Source organism: Balaenoptera physalus (assembly GCF_965194825.1).
Source record: "Balaenoptera physalus genome assembly, chromosome: 10".
Taxonomy (NCBI): domain Eukaryota; kingdom Metazoa; phylum Chordata; class Mammalia; order Artiodactyla; family Balaenopteridae; genus Balaenoptera; species Balaenoptera physalus.
In genome coordinates, this window is record NC_138889.1 from 110,761,800 (window position 1) to 110,784,851 (window position 23,052).

Here is a 23,052-nt window from a genome sequence, read left to right on the forward strand (position 1 = left end):
AAGCATTAATTACCCACACGCATGGGATTTCTTTATTAAAACCAGCAGTCCTAACCCAGCGTCTTCCCGAGGACACCCTCCCTATACCCATGCGTTCATACAAGGCTTCCAATCGCCAAGCTCATTGCCATCCTGCCCAAAGCCTGGGGCACGATGGGGTGTGTAGATTTCATTTATTTCACGAAGCTAAGCTGTGTTAATCAGACAGCCCAGCTCAGGAGACACACATCGGGCTCTCTGTGCGTCCCGTGAGACTTTTAAAAATCGTACCACCGGTAGTTCTCTGCTGCAAAGCCTGGTGGGTCTGTCTTTTTACAAAGAAAGTGAGCTGTCTGACGGCGGCAGGCCATTTGAGATCAATTCCAGATCAAATCGTGAGCAATGAGGACTCTATAATGATACCAGAAGTTTCTTTCCCATCCCCAGCGTCGCCTAAAAACGTAAGCCTACTCCTCGTCGGAAAGCCCGCCACCACCCGCGGCTTCTTCGAGGCCCTTACCAGAGCTGAAGGTTTTGACCCGTTTCTTCATGTCCGTCTCCCTGACCAGAACGGGAGCTCCAGGGCTCAGGTCTGTGTCTGATGTGCTCAGCTCAGAACCCGGCGTCCACCACGGTACCCAGCACAGGGCTGACCCTCTGTACGTGTTTGTTGAATGAATGAATGACGTAGCTGTGAGCGGACACCTCAGTTCAGCGGGGGCCCAGCAGCCCTGTGTTTTGGGGAGCAACCTGGGAGCGTTACATTTTCCCCAGCCCTTCACCACTTCCTCTCTCCCAGCTCCTGTACGAAGAGTGGGCGAGTTACGGGGTCTTCTACAAGTACCAGCCCATCGACCTGGTCAGGTGAGAGGGGACGCTGGGAGCAGGCCTGGTCGGAGAGATGTCCCTGTGCATTTCGACTGTGCTAAGTGTGCAGTGCATGGGGGCCTGCTTGAACTCGAAGAGCTTGTGCAGGAAAGCCAAGGTCTCCCGGCAGGACGGGAGCCTGGCGGAGCCTTAGATAAGCAGTTTATTCAGATTCGCTGCAGGACGGGCTCTTATCTGTCATATTCACTCTCTCTCCCTAAATCCACAGTCCAGCCTGACCCAGCCAGGCATCTGGTGTGATTTCTTTCTGTGTTGAAAGGAAGAAAAGAGCTGCCTGGGAATTTGTAAGAACTGCCCCACTGGGCAATACGTCCTCTCCTGAGGGGACCTCCATCCCGGGCCAGGAAGGGGCGAACAGATCAGGCAATGGGTGTGCTGTTGGGGGACACGTAGACCAGAACTCAGCCCATCAAGGAGCCAGAAACGCTTATTATGCAGAGTGATTGGTTCTCTTGGTGCCTCGGGGCCGGAGTTTATTCCTGTCCTTAGGCTGAGCAGGGCTGGAACAGAGCTGACAGCCTCCAGGCAACATCATGCCCTTCAGCGTGGGCATCACAAACGGAAGTGCTCCCACCTTCGGGGCACAGCAGAGAAGTGCTGGCATAGGGAAAGCAGAGAGTACCCCAAACCTGACAGCCTGGCTCAGGGACCCCAGTCTCTGCTTCTTTGGTTGAGAGAATCAGGGGCCCCCCATGAGCTATTCCTCGCTGGTGGGGAGGGGGTACAGTGTAATTTTTTCCCCCTGGTGTGGATTGAGAATGTGTCTCTGTTTGGCTTTGCCCTGCGCTGCAGGAAGTATTTTGGGGAGAAGATTGGCCTGTACTTCGCCTGGCTGGGCGTCTACACCCAGATGCTCATCCCCGCCTCCGTGGTCGGGATCATCGTTTTCCTCTACGGATGGGCCACCGTCGATGAGAACATCCCCAGGTAGGCGGGCAGCCCCTCCCTCCGAACACATCCTCATCTTACTAAGGAGCCGCGTTCCTATTACTGCAGGAGCAGAACTCCCTGGGGCTCGGGCCCCGCACCCCAACCCCTGCCCCGCCGTGCGCCCGCTCAGTCCCCCCGGGGACATCACAGGCCAGGCCAGGCGCTGTCAGAAAAAGAGCTGCCCAGTCCAAAGGGTGTAATAGCCGTCTGAGCGCGTGGGCGGCCTTTGCAGGCACGATCGCCCTCGGAGACGCTTTATTATCGAGAGGAAGACATAAAATAAATATCCAACTCCTTTTCGTTCTTTGAAGCTTTTTTTCCCATTTAGTTCTTGGTCATTATGTGACAAGAAAATTGACTGCTTCCCTGTGCGGTCAGGAAATGAGACGGATGACCATTTGGAGACCTCGGGGCAGTGCACTCAGCCAGCCAGGCCCTTGTCCGTGCCGCATCCCCTGTCCCCACGGCTTTGGGAAATGTTGCAACAACAGGACCGTCATGAGGGCTGACCTGGTGCAACAGGCCCCGGTCTCTGAACGCAGGGCTGATAGTCCTGCTACTATTCACCAAGGGGTGGGCCAGGCGTGGGGGGCTCTTGGAAGGAGGCCAGGACCCCAGAGACAGCCCGGCGTCGTGCCGGGTGTGGTTCTCCCAGAATGGCAGCCAGAACGTGAGTCAAGCAGCGGGAGCTTGAGGACACCATCTCCCCTCTTTTCTAGTGGTTTCCTAGACTTGCTAATACCGACCCAGGGATAACTGATTGTGTTATGAGTTCAGGATTTCAGGCCTAACTTCCATTAGGGAACACTGTGCCGATGGACAAAACACTGGATAGAAAAGTGGACGCCCCTGGCCCTGCCTCCTGGGAGCTGGCGGTCTGTCGGGGACAGTCCCGGTACATCAGCGCAGTTTACGTTTCTTACAGCTCAGCCCAGTGTCTCTGAAGCAGAGCTGTGGTTTAGACAATCCATCCGTGGTTCTGATCAGAAAAGAGCCAATGAAGGAGTCTTTTACTTGGTGGAGAAACTGACTCCTTAGGACTCAGCGGTGCAGAAAGGCCACATCCAGTAATTTTGTGCAAGTGATGTGTGAATACATGAATAACACCTAAAATATTCCACCCACCCGGAATCAGAACGTTAAAGGAATCTGACTTATGTCCCTCCAGGGTTATTTTGGGCACAGGCAGGAGAAAGCTTGTCCCTTTGTTTGCTAATGACACGAGTTCACTGTGCTTGGGTTTGACGAAGGCAGAGATCAAAAAGTAGCCCAGATGCGGAGGGGACTGAACTCCAAAACCAGAGAGACGCTGTGAGTGGAGGGTGAGCGGCCCCCGACAGAGACTTCTCCATCTGCCTTCCTGCCGGTCCTGGAGGGGAAGCTGGGCTGGTGGCCTCGTCCAGGATGCTCTGCCCAGGCAGGCGCGGGCTCCCTGACAAGGACGCCGACATCCCCAGGCCAGGCCAGGCCAGCGCTGTCACACAGCCAGGGATGCAAACAGCGTTTACTGGGAATTCTGGAGCCCTGTCTGACCTCGGCCTCTGCTCACTTGGTGCCTTGAACAAAGCAGGAAGTGTGCATTCCCCTTGGAATCTGGCGCAAGCCAGTTTGTAGGATAGCCAGTGCCCCCTGCACCCCCTGCGCCCCGCACGATGCTGCCCTGCCGCCCCTGCCCCTCTATTTGCCCCAAAGAGCAGGCCCACCCATGGCTTGTCTTTATTTTGGCTGAAGGCAGTGAAGGGAGAGGCTGAGGGTTTAAAACCAGCAGAAACAGGCTTTTTGACTGGTTGACGTTGTTTAAGCTGGCAGGGAGGAGGGCTGGGCAGCCGTGGGGCTCACAGGCAGGCAGAGACGCGGGCCCTGGCTCCCCCCGGCCCCTCCCATCCTCAGGGCCCCAGGCGGCACCCTAACAATGGTGGAGGGGGCCTTCCATCCACAGGTTCCCTGAGAGGGGCTGGGCTCCTGCACGGGTGGGATGTCCTGCCCCTCTGCCTTTCAGGAGAGGCCCCCAGAAGAGAGGAAGCTCAGGGAGGGACAAGAGATGGACCCCCTTGAGGCGGCTCCTCCGCCTCCTTTTAAAGTCACAGCAGCTGCCGGTGCTCCATTTTTCCCACAATAATGATGGTGAACGAGAGGATGAGTCCCAGGGCCGTTCCGAGGGCTTCACGTGCATTCCCCTGTTTAATCCTCCTAACAACCCAGTAACACGGGTTCTCAGGGAATTCCCTGGTGGTCCAGTGGTTAGGGCTGCGCTCTTTCACTGCCGAGAGCCTGGATTCAATCCCTGGTTGGGGAACTAAGATCCCATGTGCTGCACAGCGCAGCCAAAAAAAAAAACAAAAAAAAAAACCCAATATACTTGAATAAAATGCCATGGCCTTTTTAAAAAAGAAAAATGGGTTCTCTATTCTCAGCATCCCCATTCTATAGACGGGGAAACTGAGGCCCAAGGAGTTGGAGCAACCTGCCCAAGGCCACACAGCTCACAAGCGGTAGAGCTGAGATTCAAATCCAGAGCTGGTTCGCTCCCGAGTCCATGGTGCCCTACGGCCTCTGTGTGCCTGTCCCCGCCCCACATACGCGTGCACACAGGCACACACACGCATGCTCACACACGCACTCCCCCAGATGCTTCGAGGCAGCAGCTGGTCCATCTTTCCCTCTCCCATGCCTGACACCGTGCCTGGCACATACAGCATGTGCACAATCTTTTAATAAGTCTTTGGTAAGAGAAACTGTGAGAAGAGAATCGAGCTGAATGCCCGCAGTGCTAGCAGAGGAGGGTCCCTCACAGCCTCTCAGCAAGTGTTTCTCCAACACCGATGGCTGTGGCCCAGCCACGATTCTGTGCATCCAGAAATTTTTTTTAAAAGCCAAAAACAACCACCCGATTCGGCCCCCTCCTCGATAGCCACCTAACCCTTGGGAATCAGACTCCTGCCCGGTTTCTAACAATAGCTCAGTATCTTGTCCAAGTTAGCAGGGAGAAGGGCAGGGCAGGGCAGGGCAGAGTTGGCAGGGCCTAATTCTGGCCTCCCTTCTCATCTTCCAGAAGGAGAAACTGAGTCTGAGGCTAAAGGACTGGGCTGGGGGCGCAGAGGGCAGGAATAACCCATCAAGGACCTGGGCCACGCCCCCTGGTCTCAGCAGGGAGCCCTCCTGCGGCCTCTGGGCATCAGCTGAGAGCAGTGCAGGGCCCGGGCTTGACAGACTGAGCCCAGGGCTCAATCCCCACTCTGCTGTGTGGCCCTGAGCAAGTGACTTCCCCTCTCTGGGCTCACTTCCTCATCTATGAAGATGGGATTGTCATAGCCCCAGAGCTGGTCCAGGCCAGGTGCAGCCTCCTGCCCACACAGCTAATGGCCCATATTGTATTTTTCAGTATTAGTAGGAGAGAGCCTGAGTGCTGGGCAGGGCGGAGGAGGAAGGCCGCTGGGCATCGCGCAGCTCCCCATCCTGTCCAGCCACACCCCCTGGGCTCGAGCCCCAGACTCAGCAGAACAAAAGCCCTGCCCTGAGCCGGACTAGTATCCTGAGCAGAAACTCCCCCTCACTTTCGGGGTGAACCCGGCGTGGTGGGTCCCCAACCCCAGGCAGCTTGTGGGTGTGTTCCTTCCAACCCAACCACCCGTCTCCCGGGACGAGGTCCGGGAGAACCATTTCTCCATCCTCTTAGGGGCCCAGAGTGCCCAGCGATGTCCGCAGGCTGGTACCCAGGCCTGCCCGGGGCCAGCTGTCCCACGGCGTCCCCACAGGGATGGACTGAAGCCCGCAGGAACGGCGCTTAGCAGGTGCCAGGCTCACGGCCAGGGCTCAGGAGGGGCGTGGCGTTCTCGTGCCTTGATCCCATTCCTCCTTCGGGTCTCCGGGGCCTTGTCAGGTCAGGACCTGGACAGCATTCCCTCTTAGCACAACCTTGACGGTGCCTGGTTATCAGAGGGAGGCTGGCTGGGACCTCGGCCTCAGAGATGAACGCTCACCGGCCACACAGCAAGTCCGATGGGTCCACACCCAGGACCACCTACAGATGTTGCAGGCTGGGTACAAAATTAAAATGCAGGGCCCTGTTCAAAAATCACTAAGGCTTTAAGGGGGGGACAGAGTGTGAAACCGAGCTGGGGCGCCTGTGTGGCAGCACCTGTCACACATCCCTGAAGCCCACCTGGGATGGAGAAGAGGGATGTGGGCGCCGGCGGAAGCTGGCTGATGAGCCAGACCATGACCACCACGGCGGGGCCCCCAGCACTTTCTCCCACCCGACATGGCTCCGGGAGGCTCCGGTCCACGTGGGCCGGCAGGGACCCCGCCCATGGGCCAGGGGACTCTGGGCTGCTCCCTCTCTTCCAGCATGGAGATGTGTGACCAGAGACACAACATCACCATGTGCCCGCTGTGTGACAAGACCTGCAGCTACTGGAAGATGAGCTCTGCGTGCGCCACGGCCCGCGCCAGCCACCTCTTCGACAACCCCGCCACTGTCTTCTTCTCCGTCTTCATGGCCCTCTGGGGTAAGCCGAGCGCCGCCACCCCATCTGTGGGGCAGAGGCAACTTCGGGTGGGTCCCCACATTCCCTCCCTCTCCTTGAGGCTACCCGCAGGACCGTTTGCCAGGAATGCACACAGGAGGAACGGTCAGCAGAAAGAATCCGCAGGTTTCTGTCTGCAGGTTACCGGGATCTGTACTGGGTCACGACCCACAGATGCATCTGACCCGGCCAAGAGCCCCTCATGAAAAGCCTAGGAGGGTGCTTTGCTCCCGGAACCGGGACCTCTTCCCTGGGGCCGGGATTTGTTGCTGCTTTAGAACAAGGAGTGCCGTGCCGAGGGTTCTGCCTTCCTCCCGATGACGCTGGGAAAGCTGACCAGGCCCAGGCCCTGGGGCACAGCTCTCATTATCCCCCAGCACCCCTGCGGGTGTCACATGCCCATTTTACAAGTAAGGAAGCCAAGGCCCAGGGAGAGTTGATGTGACTTGCCCAGGATCACCCAGCTCCTGAGCGGCCAAGGTAAGGAGTGAACATACGATTCCAGAGCCTGTGCCCTTAACCACTGGACTCCACTGCTACCTGGAGTCCAGGGCAGACGGCTCCTCCTCCGGGATTCTTCCTGAATCCAGGTCCTACCTGGTACCAATCTCAGGCTTGGGGGTCACAGGAGGTGGGTAAGTGGTGGCTGGATGCATTTCCACAGACGTTTCTGGATTAGCAGATAAGCCTGTTTCCTCCTCTGTGGCCCCGTGACACAGCCTTTGCCAGCAGGGCCTTCAGGATTCGGGCACCCGTGTGCTGAGCCGTCCCCTGGGCACCAGAGCCCCAGTCTTTGCCCTCAGGGGCTCCCAGCTAGTAGGAGACGGAGCTGCACACAGAGAGGGCACAGGAGCCCTGGGGGAGGGACGTCAGCTCTGCCCTTCCCCACATAACTCAACCCTCAGCTTCCTTGCCTGTAAAATGGGGGTGTGATAAGGATCAGAGACAGCGGGCACAAAATCTCAGCCAGTGCTTAGCACGTACACGGCTGACTCTCAGTAAACGGTCCTGCCCTTGTGACCACAGACCACAGGCAGGGCTGCCTGACACACAGCGGGGGTGTGAGACTGAGTAAGGTGATGTGCCTTGCGTGTAGCGTGTGTACCAACCGGTATTTACTAAGTGCCTGTGCTGGGCACAGGGGAAACCATGGAAGGGAAAAACCACTGCATCCACTGCCTTAGTCCAAGATTCAGGAGGGTGCAGCATGTGCAAAGGCCCTGTGGTGAGGGTGCAGGCGTGTTGAAGGAGCCTGCGGGTGCAGGGAGCAAGTGGGGGTGAGAGCAGGAGGACCCTGGAGGCCAGCAAGGACCGCATGCTGTATCAGACGTTTTCTCGTCTTAAACTTGAGTCAGAGACGGCAACTTACGTAAGAAGCAGCTGGGGAGGTGACAGAGGGAGGCTGACCCAGCTCTGACTGGGGACAGCGGCGGGGCTTTCGCTCAAGACCCACGCGAGCTCCAGGGCAGATGCTCAACCACCCGCACGTGATAGCGAGAAGCCGTTTCTCCCGAGGGCGGCACCGTGGGGGGAAGAAGGCCAGTGAGAAAGCGCAAGAGCAGCAGTTAGCGGGCCTCTCGCGCCCTCCCTCCCTGGCCCTGGGCTCCCCGACTGTGTGCCATCTGTTCCCACTGTCCTGCCTAGACGCCCCGTAACAGCTGCGCCAAACTGAGGGCCTCCGATGGAGGAGACTCTGATCATTCCAGAGGGCTCTCGTGCCCACCCCTCCTGTGAGCTAAGGAGATGCCTCGGGCTTGGCGAAGCCCGTGTCGCATGGAGCACAGGGGTACAAATGACAGCCCCCTCCCCACTCATGAACATCACCCCTCCACATCCTTCCCCCCCTGGCTCGGCAGTGGCCTGTAGCCCATGGACACCCGGGTAATAGAGACACCCAGGACTGTCCATCCACCCAAGCTCCGGGAGCTCGAAGCACAGCTTCACGATCAGTGCAGTCGCCATGGGCACGAGCTGGTCCTCCTAATGAGGCTGAGAATGAGAGTCACAGGTCACCAGCTCAGCGTAAGGGAGAGATTTCCAGCAGTGAGTGCTGGGCTGGGCTGGCCTGGCAGGTGGTGAGCAGCCTGTTTCAGGAGGCATTCAAGCTGAGGTTGGAGGAGTCCTTGCCAGGGCTACCACAGAGCGTGGGGAGGTGATGTCTGTGTGTGGCTCATGGTGGCTTATAAGAAGATTCTCCGCACCACACTCTAGCTCAGGTGATTAGTTCTGCGATCAATCTGACTGTAGATTTAGGCTCAATGGCCATCTTCACTGAGCTGATGTGTACGTGTCTGACATGGGGCTGGATGCTCCTTGCGCTTCATCCCACCTTATCCCACAGCTGAGAAATTGTTCCCATTTCACAGATGAGGAAAGTGGGTCTCCACTGGCCAGGCCAGGAATGGAGCCCATGTTGCCCTGAGCCTGTTCCGCCTCCCCTGCCCGCCCCTGTCTCTTTGGACCCTGCGTCTATCAGAACCATCCCTCTGCCCCCCACCACCCTCTGCTTCTCATTGCCAGCCTCCCTGGCCTTCCTCAAGATCTCTGGTTGGCTCCCTTCCTTCCTCTCTGATCGGGGCCCAGGAAGCTCCAAGCTGAGGCTGGAACACCTCCTGGCTGGGCACCCAGCCTCCCGGTTCCCCAGCTCCGAGCGGGGGAGGCTCACCCGGCAGCATTCACGCCCACGGTGGAGCCCAGATGCACAGCTGCCGGCTAGACGGTTTGGTCCAATTCAGTACCCAGCTGTGCTGGCTGTGAGCCAGGACGGCTAGTCAGCAGGTAATAGTACCAGTCCCTGGGCCAGACTCAGGTTCAACTCTCAGCTCTGTCACCCGCCAGCTGTGCAACTTCAGGAAAGTGGCTTCAACTCTCTGGGCCCTGGGTTCCCCGTCTGTAAAATGGAGACAGTGGTTGGGAATGTCAAATGAGTCACGTCTTGTGATGTCTTAGGGCTGTGCCTGGTGCCAGTTGTCATGTCGTGCTGACTGTTGCATCGGATCAGTGAGCCCTTGCTTCTTGGAAATGTGGAAACAGCCTAGACCCTTGGAGACTGGAGCTCAGATCTACCCTGTCACCTTGTGCCTGGGGGCCTCTGTGAATTACGTCACTTCATCTCCTTCAGAAAAGAACACTAGCTTTGGCTGGCTGGTTCCTACTGTGTACCAGGCACTGTCCTGAACATCTTATGTGAGCGACTCAATAATTCTCCCGGTAACTATAGGAGGGAAACAGGCTTTACTACCCCATTTAGCAGATGAAAAAATTGAGGCAACTTTCCCAGGGTTACACCAGCTAACAAGAGGCAGAGGCAAGACTTGAACCCCAGCGTTCTGGCTCCCCAGCCCCAAATACTTGACCCCTGGGCTTTACTCCCTCTGTCAGCGTTCCTAATCAGGTCTAGCTCATGTGTGTGCTTATTCCTGGCCGGCTTACCTTAAATTCATTCTCTCACCTGGAATAGTTTCCCCAGCTCCCTCCAAACAAACAGGCTCCCTTTCCCCCTCCAGAGTTCTGCACAGGCTACCTCACTGGTCCCCACAACAACCCTGGAGAGAAACCCTGTTATTCTCTGATGTGGACACGGAAGCACAGAGAGGTTAAGTGACTTGCCCAAGGTCACACAGCTAGCAGATTTGTAACAGACATGATAGACCCGTGCCTGGCCGGCCTTCGCGGTCCAAGCTAGTGCCCTGGTCTCACCTTTCCATCCAAACATCCTCCACCCCCATTCTGTGCCCTCCTGGGGGAGCAGAGATTCACCATAAGCTGGCGGTGAGGGGCACACAGGCAGCAATGCCACTCAGCCCGCCAGGAGGCAGGGAGTTGGTTGAATTTTGTGCACCCCCTCAATGAAGCCAGCTTGGTCACATCATGCTTCTTTATTGAGCACCTACTGTGTGCAAAGGGGTACCACTTCACAGCCTCAAAGGTGTTGGCCAGCCCTTACCAGTAGCCCCGTCCTTGGGAGAAAAACAGATGGTCCCATCCTTCCCCTATCCAAGATGCAGGGAAACGGGCAAATCTGTGTTTCCTCTGTTTGTCCCCACGTCCTCCAGCTCCACTTGCACTGTAGGAGACAACAGAGGTGCCTGTCTGTCAAGGGCAAGTTCAGTCTACACACCCCCCATTTGGGGGAGAAAGAAAAAAACAACAAAAAAGCCAAACCACTCTCATGAAGCACTTACGGAAAGAGGAGCTTATTATAAATCAAGACAGAAGCAACAGGAAAGGGCCTGCTGGGCTGAGAGGTGCCTGTTGACAACCCGCCCCTGCCCCAAGGGTGGAGGAAGACTCAGTCCCTCCATCATCCCCCCGGCTCTTTCACACTTTACGCTGTCAGGCGTAATTAGCAGCCAGCTTGCCATTGTTGAGGGGTTTTTTTTAGTCCCTTATTCAGTTACTTGTTCATTACCCTCTAAAGGATCATTTTGCCACTGGTGTTTCTTCTCCCGCTGTGTCCTTTCTTTTCCTGTCCTCCAGCTGCTAAGGTTTCTGCTCCCACGGTGACAGAGAGCAACCCCAAACCTGACACTGACGGTAGCGGGGCTGTACCGCCCCAGGAGTCACCTCTGGCCGCTGTTTTCACGTGGCTTCCGCTCCGCTGTGGGGTCCGGTTTGCCCAGAGGCTGACCCGCTGGTCCTGGAGCCCTGAGCTCTGGCTGAGCTCTCCCCTGCCTGGGATTTATGACAATTCAAAGCCTTCATTCACTAAGGTGTCAACACGAAGAAACTTTGAGCTCCATTTAGCTGTTGGCACCCGGGATCAATTTTCTGAAATTATGGCATAATAATGGGGCTTTAAAGCCTTGTCAGTTCCAGGCAGAACAAAGGGGGTTATTTGATTTGAGCCTGGCTGCACGGAGCTGGAGAAAGATGGTCCCGGCATTAGTGGAATGACAGGTGTGATTGAAACCCCTCCTGGGGGGGCTGCACCCGAGACTCTGAATGGAGTGGGCAGGTCACCGGCTGAGTCACCCGCAGTGGGTGGGGACAAAGGGAGAGAGACTGAGTCTCTGCTGGAATTAAAAGGCCAGCAGCGGGTTTGTGAGCGAACACTTGTTCAGGGGATAAATAAATAGAATCAGTGAGAAAATGAAGGGCGGGGGGCCTTTGTGCGGGAGCCCTGTCTCCCCTGTGGGCCGACAGGTGGGTTTGTGACCGAAAGCTCGGCCTCTCTGTGCACCAGTGCCGAATCAAATCTCGGAGACAGAGTTTTGGGTGAAGTAGAAAAGGAGAGCTTTATTGCTTTGCCAGGCAAAGGGGGACACACCGGTTTCTGCCTCGAAAAACTGTGTGTGTCCCCCGCCAGAGGATCTGATGAAGGGCTTTATGGCAGCGGTTCAAAGGGCGGGGGTGGGGGGTGGGGGGTGGTTCTCTGACAAGATTAGGGTGTGGTGAGCAGGGCCTGCACTCCCTTAATCTCATCTCAGGTGGTCCTCTCCCGATTTTTTAATTTATTTTATTTTTGGCTGCGTCGGGCCTTAGTTGCGGCATGCGGGATCCTCCACTGCGGCACGTGGGCTCCTCATCGCAGTGCGCCGGCTTCTCTCTAGTTGTGGCGCGGAGCTCAGTAGTTGCGGCGCGGGGGCTTAGTTGCCCCACTGCGTGTGGGATCTTATTTCCCCGACCAGGGATCGAACCCGCGTCCCCCGCATTGGCAGGTGGATTCTCAACCACTGGACCACCAGGAAGCCCAGCGGTTGTCTCCTGATCTTGATGAGTTTCTCTGGTCCCTTTAACCTTGCCCCGGGTGGTTGCTTGGCTGCTTCTCCCTTGATTAGCAGCTGTTTGAATCCACCCTTCGGACCTCAGGGACGGTCATGGGGGCTGCAGTCTTGCCTACAAGAAATGGGGGACAAAAAGGGCCTCCTTGCCAGGGAGCCCCGCAGGGCCCCGCTCAGTTTCAGGTCACTCTCTTGTCCGGTTCCTGCAGCCCGAGGACATGCATCTCTGATCTCCACATTCAGAGAACGGAGTCTGTGCTGAGCAGACGTCGGACTGTCAGCAGCCAGAGGTTTGAGAAGCTGGTCTCTGCTCTCAGGGGTCTTGTTTTAAGGAGGGTGCGGCCCTGCCTGCCCCCCGGGGCCTCCGAGGCTCAAGAGTGCCTGGCACAGGTTTGGGAGACCAGACCCCGGCCCATAAGGAGCTTGGACCTCACCAGGGAGATGGGGCTGTTCTCCGGGCAGCCGCAGAAGCGCCCCAGCATCCGTCAGAGCCCTCCCTCCGTGGCCTGTGAGATTCCCACGGCAGGCCTGGGAGTCTGTGAGGTTCCCACGGGCACAAAAGACCACGGGACGGCCGACCCAGGAGCGTCTAATGACACGTCCAGGATCGTGCCACAGGGTCAGCAGCAGCGTTTCAGGGGAGGGTGAAAGCTCAGAAAGGTGGGGGGCTGGTCAGCAGCCAGCCCAGGAAGCATCTAGAATTAGGGAAATTGGGGTTAGGCCTGGGAGTGAAAGCAGTTTGGACAGGTCAAGCAGGGCCCGAGGGAGGTAGGGTGGGATGCGGCCTGGGAGGAGAGCCGAAGCAGAGGCCCGGGATCCTGTGGGGGCAGCTCATCTGATGGATAGAGAGATGGATGGAAGGAAAGGACAGACAGTGAGTAGGTCAGTGCGTCCAGACGCCTGTGTGGACAGCGCCACGTGCAGAGCTTGTCCAGAACGCAGATTCCAGGACAGCGTGGTGCCCAGGAATCTGTATTTCAGCAAGCCCCCTGCGGTGCGGCTTCCGGTACAGCCCACACTCTAAGAAATCCTGGGGGAAATGGACAGATTGCCCCCTCCCCACGTAACCATGCGGGTGTGTCCTGGTCCATTTTCTCTGCAGCTCCAGCGTACAGCAGGGGCACTTAAGCCCATAAGCAGGATCTGTACCCATTGTTCTGTGATTCTTTTTTTTGTTAATTGATGTGAAATTTACATAACATAAATGAACTGTTTTAAGTGCACAGTTCGGTGGCATTTAGTACACTCACCATATCGTGCCATCATTACCACCATCCTCCCAGGTGGCAACCTGGGGCCCATTTAACAATCTGTCCCTTTCCCCCTGTCCCCACCCCTGGCAACCACCAGTCTGCTTTCTGCCTCTATGATGGATTTATCTGTAGATATTCTGGATGCTTTGTATAAATGGAACCAACCATATGTTTTGTTCTATTGTCAGCCTCTTAATGAGAAGCGATGGAGATCCTTCAGGTGAGCCAGGTCATGGGACCGCTCCTTTGTCGAGCCCCTTGCCACGGGTGGGCCCTGCCCTGGGCTCCGCGGCGCATCGGCTTATGGACGCCTCACCGTAGGCCCCACAGCGGGCACTGTTATCAAGCCCATTGTACACACGTGGAGACTGAGGCTGGCAGGCAGGTGGGGGGGGCGGTCTCATGCCCAAGCTCATACCTGCTTCGATCCACGGTAGATCCAGGGTCCATCGCTCACCTGCTGCCTCTGGGCTCCTCTACAAGAATGTGTTTGTCTAACACGTTGTCATTAAAACAAATGTGTGAAGGGAGAAGCTCAAACACCTGCTTGCACCCTGGCCTGGGTTCCCTCTTCACTACCTGCGATTTCCGCTGCACTGCCCTCTGGGCTCCGGATTTTGGGGGGATGGTCTTGTCTCCTTGGCCCCCTTGTATGGCTGCTGGGGTCAAGGCCATCTCTTCATGTCTTTTGTACCCTGGACCGGGTTTGGCCCACAGCTTGTCCTCATGTGGGTGGGAAGCCACACCCCTAACCCCAGTCCATCTTGGGGTCAGAAGTCCTGGATCCAGGTTTCTGCTGTATATTAACCAGTCACCTGACTCCTCAGGGTCTCAGTTTACCCATCGGTGTGAAGGAGTGCGTTATCTCTGCGCTGAGGGCTTGCGGGTGGGATGAAAGGAGATGCCCCAAGCACACCCAGCACCTGACACCAGGTAGACACCGCGTTACGTCTGTGTGATGTAGTTGGCACGTCAGCCAGGAGAACCATTATTGGGTACCTTGAAGGGAAGGGATGGGAACCTGCCAGGACCCGCTGCTGTCCACATGGCTGGTATAGGGAGGGAGGGCTGCAGTAGCACAGCTGCAAAGGAGGGGCTCTCGGTTTTCTTCCTGCCTCTGCCCAGTCCAGTAGCAGGTGGGTTTTCACGCTGCTCACGATGCCTGATTCTGAGCTGAGACCTCAGGACTGCCCCCAACTCAGCGTTAGCCTTCCCATCGCCCGTCCTACTGGCCAAGCCTGAATGTCACAGCTCCGCTCCTTTGCTGCAGAGCAAAGGCGTGGCAAACTCGGAGCCAGAGAGCCCAGGCGATAGGGCATGGTGGGGTCTGTGGCCCAGCAGAGAAGGCATGCCCAAACCTTGACAAATGGATTGTCACTCCTCGGCTCTAGCCTCCTGGTGCCAGAGTTTCTGATTTTTAAAAGAGAAGCAGGAAACCCATGATTTTATATAAAATGCCTGCATTTCTTAAACATAGCCGAGCACAACAAGCCTTGTCTATGTACCATCTCCACTCCTTGGCCTCCAAGGTGTGACCTCAGGTCCAGTCTCGGTCCTGGTCAACCTACAGATACCCCTGGGAGAGGGCCCTTGTATCTATCTTAAGATATTTAACAGTAAAATTCTAGAGCAAGAATGCCTGGGTTTAAATACCAGCTGCCTAGCTGTGTGACCTTGGACAAATTACTTAACCTCTCTGTGCCTCTATTTCCTCATCCATAAAATGGCAATACAACTTTTGCTGTAATCATCAGACTTATGATGACTACAGTTGTTATTCCCGTAAAGAAAATCAAATATCTGTGCAGAAGGTCGGTCAAGTATGGTGGTTAAGTGTAGACTCTGGGGTCAAATAGAATTCGGTTCAAATCCCACTCCTGCTGTTAACCTGAAGTTGACCTTGGGCAGAGCATTTAATCCTGAGTCTCTGTCCTCATTTGTAAAAGAGTGAGTGGAAATCACTCCTACTGCATGGCGTTGCTTTGAGGGTTCGTGTAACTGGTGTCGCTAAATCACTAGCACAGAGCCTGGTGCAGGCCGAGTCCCCATTAAAAGGTAACAGTTATCACACTGCAGGCTGGTGAGCGGAGGGAGGGGGAGGTCCAGGAGGTAGAGGTGTGGGTCGGTGAGCCTAGGAATGGGGAGACATGGGGAGGCTGAGACGGGGAAGGTTAACAGGCCAGCTCCCCTGCTGTGAGTGGAGCCAGCCCTCCTCCCCCACTCAGCCCAAGGTCTCAAAGGAGGCCTTGCCATGGGCAGTCAGAGGAGGCCGGAGAGAGACAGCTGTCAGAACAGTGAAGGAGAGACAGGCCTTCCAGAACTGGTGGCGGTGTGGGAATGGGCCCCAACCAAGGGCCTCCACTACAGTGACCCAGGGACATGTTGAAAGAGACAGAAGGAAACATCCTCACACCTTCCTTCTTAGGAGGCAGTGCAGGCTGCAGATGGGCCTGCCCCACCAGCCATATGTGTCTGCTGAGAGTACATTTGTATCACAGGGAACTACATTTCCCAGGCTCCCTTGCTGTCCCATTTCCTGGAAGGCTCAGCCAATGGGAAGCCCTGATGGGGGACCAGAAGGCGGGAGGAAAGGAGAAGTCAGGGTATTTCTCCTCCTCTTCCTCTGCTTCCTGGGGCACCAATGGCAAAGGTTTCGCCTTCTCCCTGGCTCTACCTCCCTCCAGAAAGCCCTTCCTCCATGATCCTAGCTTCTGGGCAGCTCCAGTTTCTGGCTCTGGGGACACCACCTCCCATTGTCCTGCCACCCCTAGATAGGCAGCAGCTAATCTCTGGGTGGTCTCACCATCCGCTGCTTGTCTTCTCAGCTCTTCCCATTGTCTACGTGGCCAAGTCCCAGGATTAAATTACCCCAGTCCGAAAGACCTAAGAGGTTCCTGTTTCCTGGCTGGAGCTGGTTGGTACAGTAGCTAATATTTGATGGGCAGATACCCATTATGCACAGATATGTGCAAGCTCAGAGGCCCTGTTCTCACCTCACCTTAATGGGGAGGCGGGCATGTTCTCTGAACCAGGAGATGAGTCAGATTCAGACCCATCTCTTGCCAGGTCCAATGCCTGTATTCTTTCCTGGTGAAGGATGACATTGGAGAATTTGCAGTAAAGTCCTCATTGAATGTCCATCTTGACACTGCCACTTATCAGATAAGCCATTTAATTCTGCTGAGCCTTAGTTTTCTCATCTGTAAAATGAGGAAAATTATAGCACCTCCCTCCTATGATTACTATGAGGTTTAAATGAGATTAATACTTCATGTGATAGCTCTTTGAACAGTGCCTGGCACATAGCAGCTCAAGAATCCGGAGCTCTGGTTAACTTTATGGCCACCCTTATCACTACTCCAACCCTCAGCCTCTGCTGATTTTCCCTTATGGGTGGGAAGAATTAATGATAAATGTTTCAGTCAGTGATATCTCCATTTGCAAGTGTCTACTCATAAAAGCCATTCATTCATTCAGTGAGCTCTCTTGAGGCACCTGTTTGTGCCCGACACTGGGCTCTCTGTGGGGGACCCAGATGGCAAGGCCCCATCCCTGCCCCACACCCCAGAAGGGCCACGAGACATGGGACAGGGATCATAATGGAAGGTGGCATGGACAGCATGAACAGGAGAGATCCCAAGAGGAGTTGGTTTCTTTCCTGACACTGAGGGGGATGATCGGAGGCTTCCTGGAGGAGGTGGCATTTGAACTATGCTTAGTCTGTTGGGAATACAAAGCAGGATGTAGCAGCTAAGAGTGCAGCTCTAAAGTCAGGCCACCTGCAGGGGTTTGAAGCTTGAGTGAGTGGCCTTGGCTCCCCCTTCACTCTTTCTGACCCCACCTGTGACTTGGGGTCCCCAAGATCGATGGAGCAGGATGGTTAAGAGCACAAGCTCTGGGACCAGCCTGCCCAGCCCCTCACCGGCTGGCAGAATAACCTTGGCTGGGACTCGGTTTCCCTGTGCCTCAGTTTTTCCAACTGTAAAGTAAGCAATAAGGACTTCCCTGGTGGTGCAGTGGATAAGACTCTGCGCTCCCAGTGTAGGGGACCCGGGTTCAATCCCTGGTCAGGGAACTAGATCCCACAGGCATGCTGCAACTAAAAGTTCGCATGCCACAACTAAGGAGCCGGCGAGCCGCAACTAAGGAGCCCACGTGCTGTAACTAAGGAGCCCGCCTGCTGCAACTAAGACCCAGATAAATAAATAACCAAATAAATAAATAAATAAGTTTTTTTTTTTTTTAAATGAGCGATAGATCATCCCTGCCTCACGGGGTCAGTGGGAGAGCTGAACAGTTTAATTCATGTGAAGTTCTTGGTCCAGCACTTGTTGCCCTCATTTACCAAATGGTGCAGAAGAGGAGAATGCTTTCATGGCATCTGATGTCGTGGGGCTTCTGAGCCCCTAACTTCCCGGTTTTCCTCCCTCCCTGCAGCCGCCACCTTCATGGAGCACTGGAAGCGGAAACAGATGCGGCTCAATTACCGCTGGGACCTCACAGGCTTCGAGGAGGAGGAGGTGAGTGGGCTTGGCAACCGCGCCCCCCGTGCCCTCCCCCGTGTCCCCCCCGGGCCCCCACCCTGCTCCTTCTGGGAGACTCACGTGGAAGCCCTAGGTCCTAAAGCCCAGGCGAGGCTGCTCCCTGCCTGCTTCTCAGTTCACCTCCCTGATGTTTGAATCCCCCGCAGTTGCCAGGGCAACCGTATGATGTCTGTTCTAGTGTTTTTGATCTCCGTGCTCACATGGACGCGCCACCCAGCAGCGTGGTCGGGGACTCCGGCCAAGGCTCACCATGCTGATCTCATCCTGTCTGGGGGCAGCACCGCGGGTCTGGGGAGGGGATCATCACCACCCACGAGGCTGAGTCCCCAAAGGCAGCCGTGAGGCTTTGCCCCAGGCGCCAAACCCACGATCCTTAGAGCCAGCTCTTGGCCTGCAGTCGGACGTGGCTAAGAAGTGGGGCAGATCCTTCCCTAATAGAGGGAAGCCACGTACTGGGCATCTTCGTGCACCAAAGAGAAGGGCATTCGGGATCGAATGGCCACTGCGATGGCAGGTGGACCCCCCTCCCCGGGGTTGCTCAGGAGAAACTTTGCCACTGCCCCATCCCGAATTGCCAGCTCCAGCCAGAATCCCCATGGTATGAGTGGGAATAAAAAGGAACAAGGTCTCCCAAATAGCAGAGACATTAGGTGTGGCCACAATGACCACAACTTCATGCTATGAAATCTTTTGCTCAGTTTTTTTAAAGAGAAACTGCTCATCCGTTTTCACTGTAATGTGAAAATCTCTTCCATCATCTTTTTAAACATCCCTATTATTATATTTCCCCACACACGCACTCCCTCCAAGACTGGATCACTTTTCAGCCAAATGTGTAGCTGAGAATCCCCTGTGCAGGCTCTGTGCTGAAAGTATTGTCAACAGACAAGGGCACTAGTTTGCTGGAAGAGGCACCAGCTTAGTGGAGACGAGACGGCCTCTGGGGCCAGGCTGTCCTTGCACCACCCTCGCTGTGTGACCTGGGGCAAGTTGCTTAACCTTTCTGTGCCTCAGTGTCCTCATCTCTCAAACAGGGATGAAGAAGTAGGGTTTGAGGGGGTCTCCCTGGGTCAGCAGATATAAAGCGCTTCAAGCAGGGCCTGGCACCAGCGGGTGTCCCTTAACCCGTCTCCCACCTCTGGGTTCAACCTCTTCCCCAGTGGGTCTCATCGTCCCGTTTCACAAATGGCGGGACCGAGGCTGATGCAAGGAGAGACACGCGGCTCCTTAGGGGCAGAGACAGGCGTGGAACTCCATCCCCCATGACGGGCCCTGGGTCAGCTGTCTGCCAGAGCGTGTTCTAAAGATTCAAACAGAACAAAAAGCAGGGTTGTCTTGTTATTTTGGAAGTAGACTTAGAACATCCCTTTTCATGATGTCCCTGGGGTTGGGGCAGTTTGACCCCTTGGGGACCCGTCCCATGAACTCTTCACCCTGATGGCTCAGACCCTAGATGGTGGGGTGGCGATCAGAGCCACCGGGTCCCCAAGGGCCCTGAATGAGTCCCCGAAAGCGAGCCCCCCACGGCTGGCCAGGGCCTCTTCTGGGGTTAATCACCCGAGACGAAGGGGCAGCCTCTCCGCGACAGGACCCCAGGTGTCCGCTCTCGGAGCAGAAGGAAACCTGTACCCAGTCATCTGGCCTGTGTGTTCCTTCCCTGAGTCTAAGACAGTTCAGCCCAGCACTCCCTCGGGAATTACCTAGACCATGTGACCTGCAGAAGCAGCAACGCACACGGTCACCCTAAAGTAGCATCAGCCTTTAGCGAGCCCTCCTTATCCACCCATGTCCAACTACCTTCATCCAGGTTCTTAAAAATATCATCTTTAGCAGACGTAGCCTGTTTCTTAAAAAAACAACACAAGTAATGAAATCTTTTTGTTTTTGTTTTACGTTTCTGGTTCCCGGAAGGAGGCTGTCAAGGTTTGGAATTTTTTGTCACTCCTCTGTCTTCCGGTAGCCTGTCTCCCTGGGAGAGGGACCTTCTCGCACACCTGATCCGTCTGTTTCTGCTGAGCGGTTCCCTGCAGCTCTTCCATGGCGGGCAGGGGTCTCCGTTTCCTCCCCCACCTCTGGGTCTCTCTTAACCCCTGTTCTTCTGTTCCAGTGCCCTTCGCTGATCTGCTCTGGGCTCCCCCGAGGTCTGGTGCCTCTGGTCTGCCCCCGCTTGCTGACACTTACTGCCATCTCTTCTGACCCCCACGGCTCCAGATAGGATATTCTCAGGGGCCAGTTCATGGCTGGGTGTTCAGAGTGAGTGGCCTGCAGGATGGGCTGCAGCTTGGTGCAGACTGACCTGCCTGTAGGACACAGAGCCCGATTCTGTGGCATTCCCAGTGGGCTAGGGTTCCCCACAAGGTGGAGAATCCTGGATGAACTGCATACAATGAGTTCTAAATTGGAAATGGTACAAACAGCCAGCTAGGAACTGGCCCCAAAGGGTGTCCAAGGGAATGTCTGGGCTGATTTTGCCATGCGTGCTCCTGTTGAGGGTCTCAAACTCACAAAATTAACAAAGGCTCCCCGCTGACTTGGTTTCTTTCACAGGACCATCCCAGAGCCGAATACGAAGCCAGAGTTTTGGAGAAGTCTCTTAGGAAAGAATCCAAAAACAAAGAGGTACGGTGGCCGCTGCCAGTTGGCTTTCCCAGCAGTAAAACATTCTACATTCATCAACATTTCAGACCAGGGATCAGCAAACACCGTGTAGTTGGGGGGCCGGCCCCCAGACAGGGTCAGATAGTAAATATTTTAGACCCTGCAGGCCTCTGTCATAGCGACTCAACTCTGCCATTGTAGGATAAAAACAGCCATAGACAACAGGTAAACAAATGGGTCTGGCTGTGTGCCAATAAAACTTTATTTATAAAACAAGCAAGGGGCCGATTTGTCAAACCTGCTAGAGTAGAGATCTGCCTTCTTGATCTATCCTGAGGGTGATCTCAAACTTCAGCCAACATTTCAACATCAAGAACCGAGTAGCTTTGCAGCTTTTTTGCTCTGGGTGGTCATTCTGTCCAGCCCTCCAGTTCTACATTGAATGATGGTTGGAACGGTTCGCCCCAGCAGGGTCCCTGAGCAGCTGGCCAGTTCCTTGTCTCACTCACAGACCGTGAGAATGAGAGAGAGAAGTGTTTTTGTGATGTTCCTGAAGCCATCACCTTTTTTATAACAAATGCCTTTCTTTTTCCCCAAAACCTCTCATTCAAACTGGCAGTCATGTTTGCAGCCTGAATTCTCACAGACCTCTGGGGGTGCTTGGTTATTTTTTTAACGGAGCCTTTTTATATGACATGGGACAAGCACAGAGCCCCCGGGCCCTTGTCAGCCTCTCACTGAGGCTGGAAAGTCAGGTCTTGAAGGGATGGGGAGCAATTGCGGACACTCTTCCCAGATCCCGGTGTTCTGGGTCACATCTGCACCCTCGGCCGCTGGGAGTGACCAGAGCAAACCCCTGCATTGATCTTTTCTTGTCATGTGTCCCATGGACAGAGTTTGCTGGTACAGAGTGGCCGGGGGCCCTAATTACCAAAAGTCCCCTCTAGGGGGGCAGAGTGGGTGCAGAAAAACCCCCTCTCGGGCCCCAGTTCCCGTAACAGGGCAAACGCCCAGCTCAGTCCTCCTGCAGCCAGAAAGCGGGTGCGCTTCCCTGCACTCAGAGTCCGAGAGGGACCGCGGGTGCAGAGAAAATAAGCACAAAAGCGTGAGTCCTCGCCCCAAATGAGGAGACCGTCCGTTTAACTTAACGCATCCGAACGCCTGCATGTCCCGTGCACGTTGCCTTCAGAGCAGCCGCCCTGTGGCCTTGAACCAAGGGCTCCAACAGCACCCCCCCCCGGGCTGCGTCCCCTCTCCTAAAGGGGGAGGCGTGATCGCCGCTGCTCTGAAGCCCCCAGGCCCCCACGGTGAGCCACCACGACCCGCACGCAGTGCGGCATTCTCGCCCACGGCTTTACGGTGGCCCCTCGTAGCGTGAACGTGGATGGGATTTCACTCCTTCCTAAGGGAAAAAGGGCTCAGTGGCCCACATCACATCCACTGAAGCCAGGGGCTCGACCAAGCCCGAGCGCCGGGCCTGGGCAGCCATGCCAGATTCCCCGGTCAATCTGCTTCTTGGCTTTGACCCAAGCTCTTTGATCACAAGAGAGACAAAGGTCGGGGTTCATTTCTGCCAGCCTCTGGTGGTGACGCCAGGCCCTGAATGCCTCCGCGGGGCCACACCCTCCCTTGATTTTCTCCTCCGTTTCCCTGGCTCCCAACTTTGTGGTTTTAATTTTTCCCCCAGCTACGGCACCAAATTTGTTTAGGAAAGAAAAGGTCCACCCCTTCATTGGCGTGTTAGGATTCTGAGCGTGGCTTCCTTCTCGTTGGCGTAAAATGCTCAGGGTCATCCTCGCCTTTGCATAAGATGCACCGTCCGAATTACGGCCACCGTCTGGTGAGAGGGGCCCCGTGGAGCCCACCGAGCTTCCAGGCTGGAGTTTTCATTTCCATTACCTTTGTGGCAGCCTTTCTTTTAGAATGTGGGTCTCTGCCATCTCTGATGGGTTTAAGATGCCCAGAGCCTGAATCAGCCCCAGCAGCCGGCACAGCCAGGGATGCACTGGCTGCCCAGGGGGCCGATGGGGGCCTGGGTGGCGGTCTCACCCCACGGTGCTCTCTTGTTCCCTCCACCCGCCCCAGAAGCGCCGGCACCTTCCGGAGGAGCCAACAAACAAATGGAGGCAGAGGGTTAAGACAGCCATGGCGGGGGTGAAATTGGTACATGTCACGTCGGGCCGTTGCGAGTCTTGAGTGTTTGCAGATGACCAAAGTCCACTGTGTTTTCCTCAACCGACTCTGACTGCTGTATCATCCTTTTAACATTCACATCCACGTTCCTTTGCCTTCCTTCGGCACCCCCGGGCTGTGACGTGTGTTGAGATGTCTGTGCATGGCTATGGTGGGTTCATGGGGAGGAGCTCGGCTGTCTCTGGAGCTTGTGAAACGTGCCTGCCACAGCTGCCTGCCAGCGGTCCCTGGTCTCATTAACATGCATGCCACCTGCCCTGAAACGCGTGGCCTCGGGTGTCATGCCTGCCACCATTCTTTGACCTCGTCCATGCATTTTTCCCGTTAAAAATCCACCCCATTCTTGAAACATCCCAGGTTAGCAACAAGCGTCCACTTCAGGTCCCTCCAGACCCTGCTCTCCCTGTGCCAGAGCCTT

General features: G+C 55.7%; 1 protein-coding gene and 1 long non-coding RNA gene across 13 annotated transcripts in view; one reads left to right on the forward strand and one right to left on the reverse strand.

The window, feature by feature from the left end:
• Nucleotides 1-23,052, forward strand: part of ANO1 (anoctamin 1) — a 90,528-nt gene that overhangs the window by 40,319 nt on the left and 27,157 nt on the right. For 5 of the 11 annotated variants that reach the window (XM_082477633.1, XM_082477637.1, XM_082477643.1 and 2 more), the window contains 7 exons: nt 779-843; nt 1,660-1,794; nt 6,145-6,305; nt 17,737-17,819; nt 19,755-19,766; nt 20,391-20,462; nt 22,527-22,604. In XM_082477633.1, the coding sequence (XP_082333759.1) occupies nt 779-843; nt 1,660-1,794; nt 6,145-6,305; nt 17,737-17,819; nt 19,755-19,766; nt 20,391-20,462; nt 22,527-22,604 (606 nt within the window). The remainder of the gene's footprint in view (nt 1-778; nt 844-1,659; nt 1,795-6,144; nt 6,306-17,736; nt 17,820-19,754; nt 19,767-20,390; nt 20,463-22,526; nt 22,605-23,052) is intronic. The other 6 variants (XM_082477636.1, XM_082477639.1, XM_082477634.1 and 3 more) reach the window with 3 other exon arrangements.
• Nucleotides 10,588-18,084, reverse strand: LOC309668191. 2 transcript variants are annotated; one of them, XR_014268108.1, is made up of 4 exons: nt 17,904-18,084; nt 17,645-17,755; nt 16,298-16,499; nt 10,588-12,161 (listed from the first exon to the last, which is right to left on the reverse strand). It is a non-coding gene; the product is annotated as an uncharacterized lncRNA (long non-coding RNA). The 2 variants fall into 2 exon arrangements; XR_014268107.1 differs by lacking the exon at nt 16,298-16,499.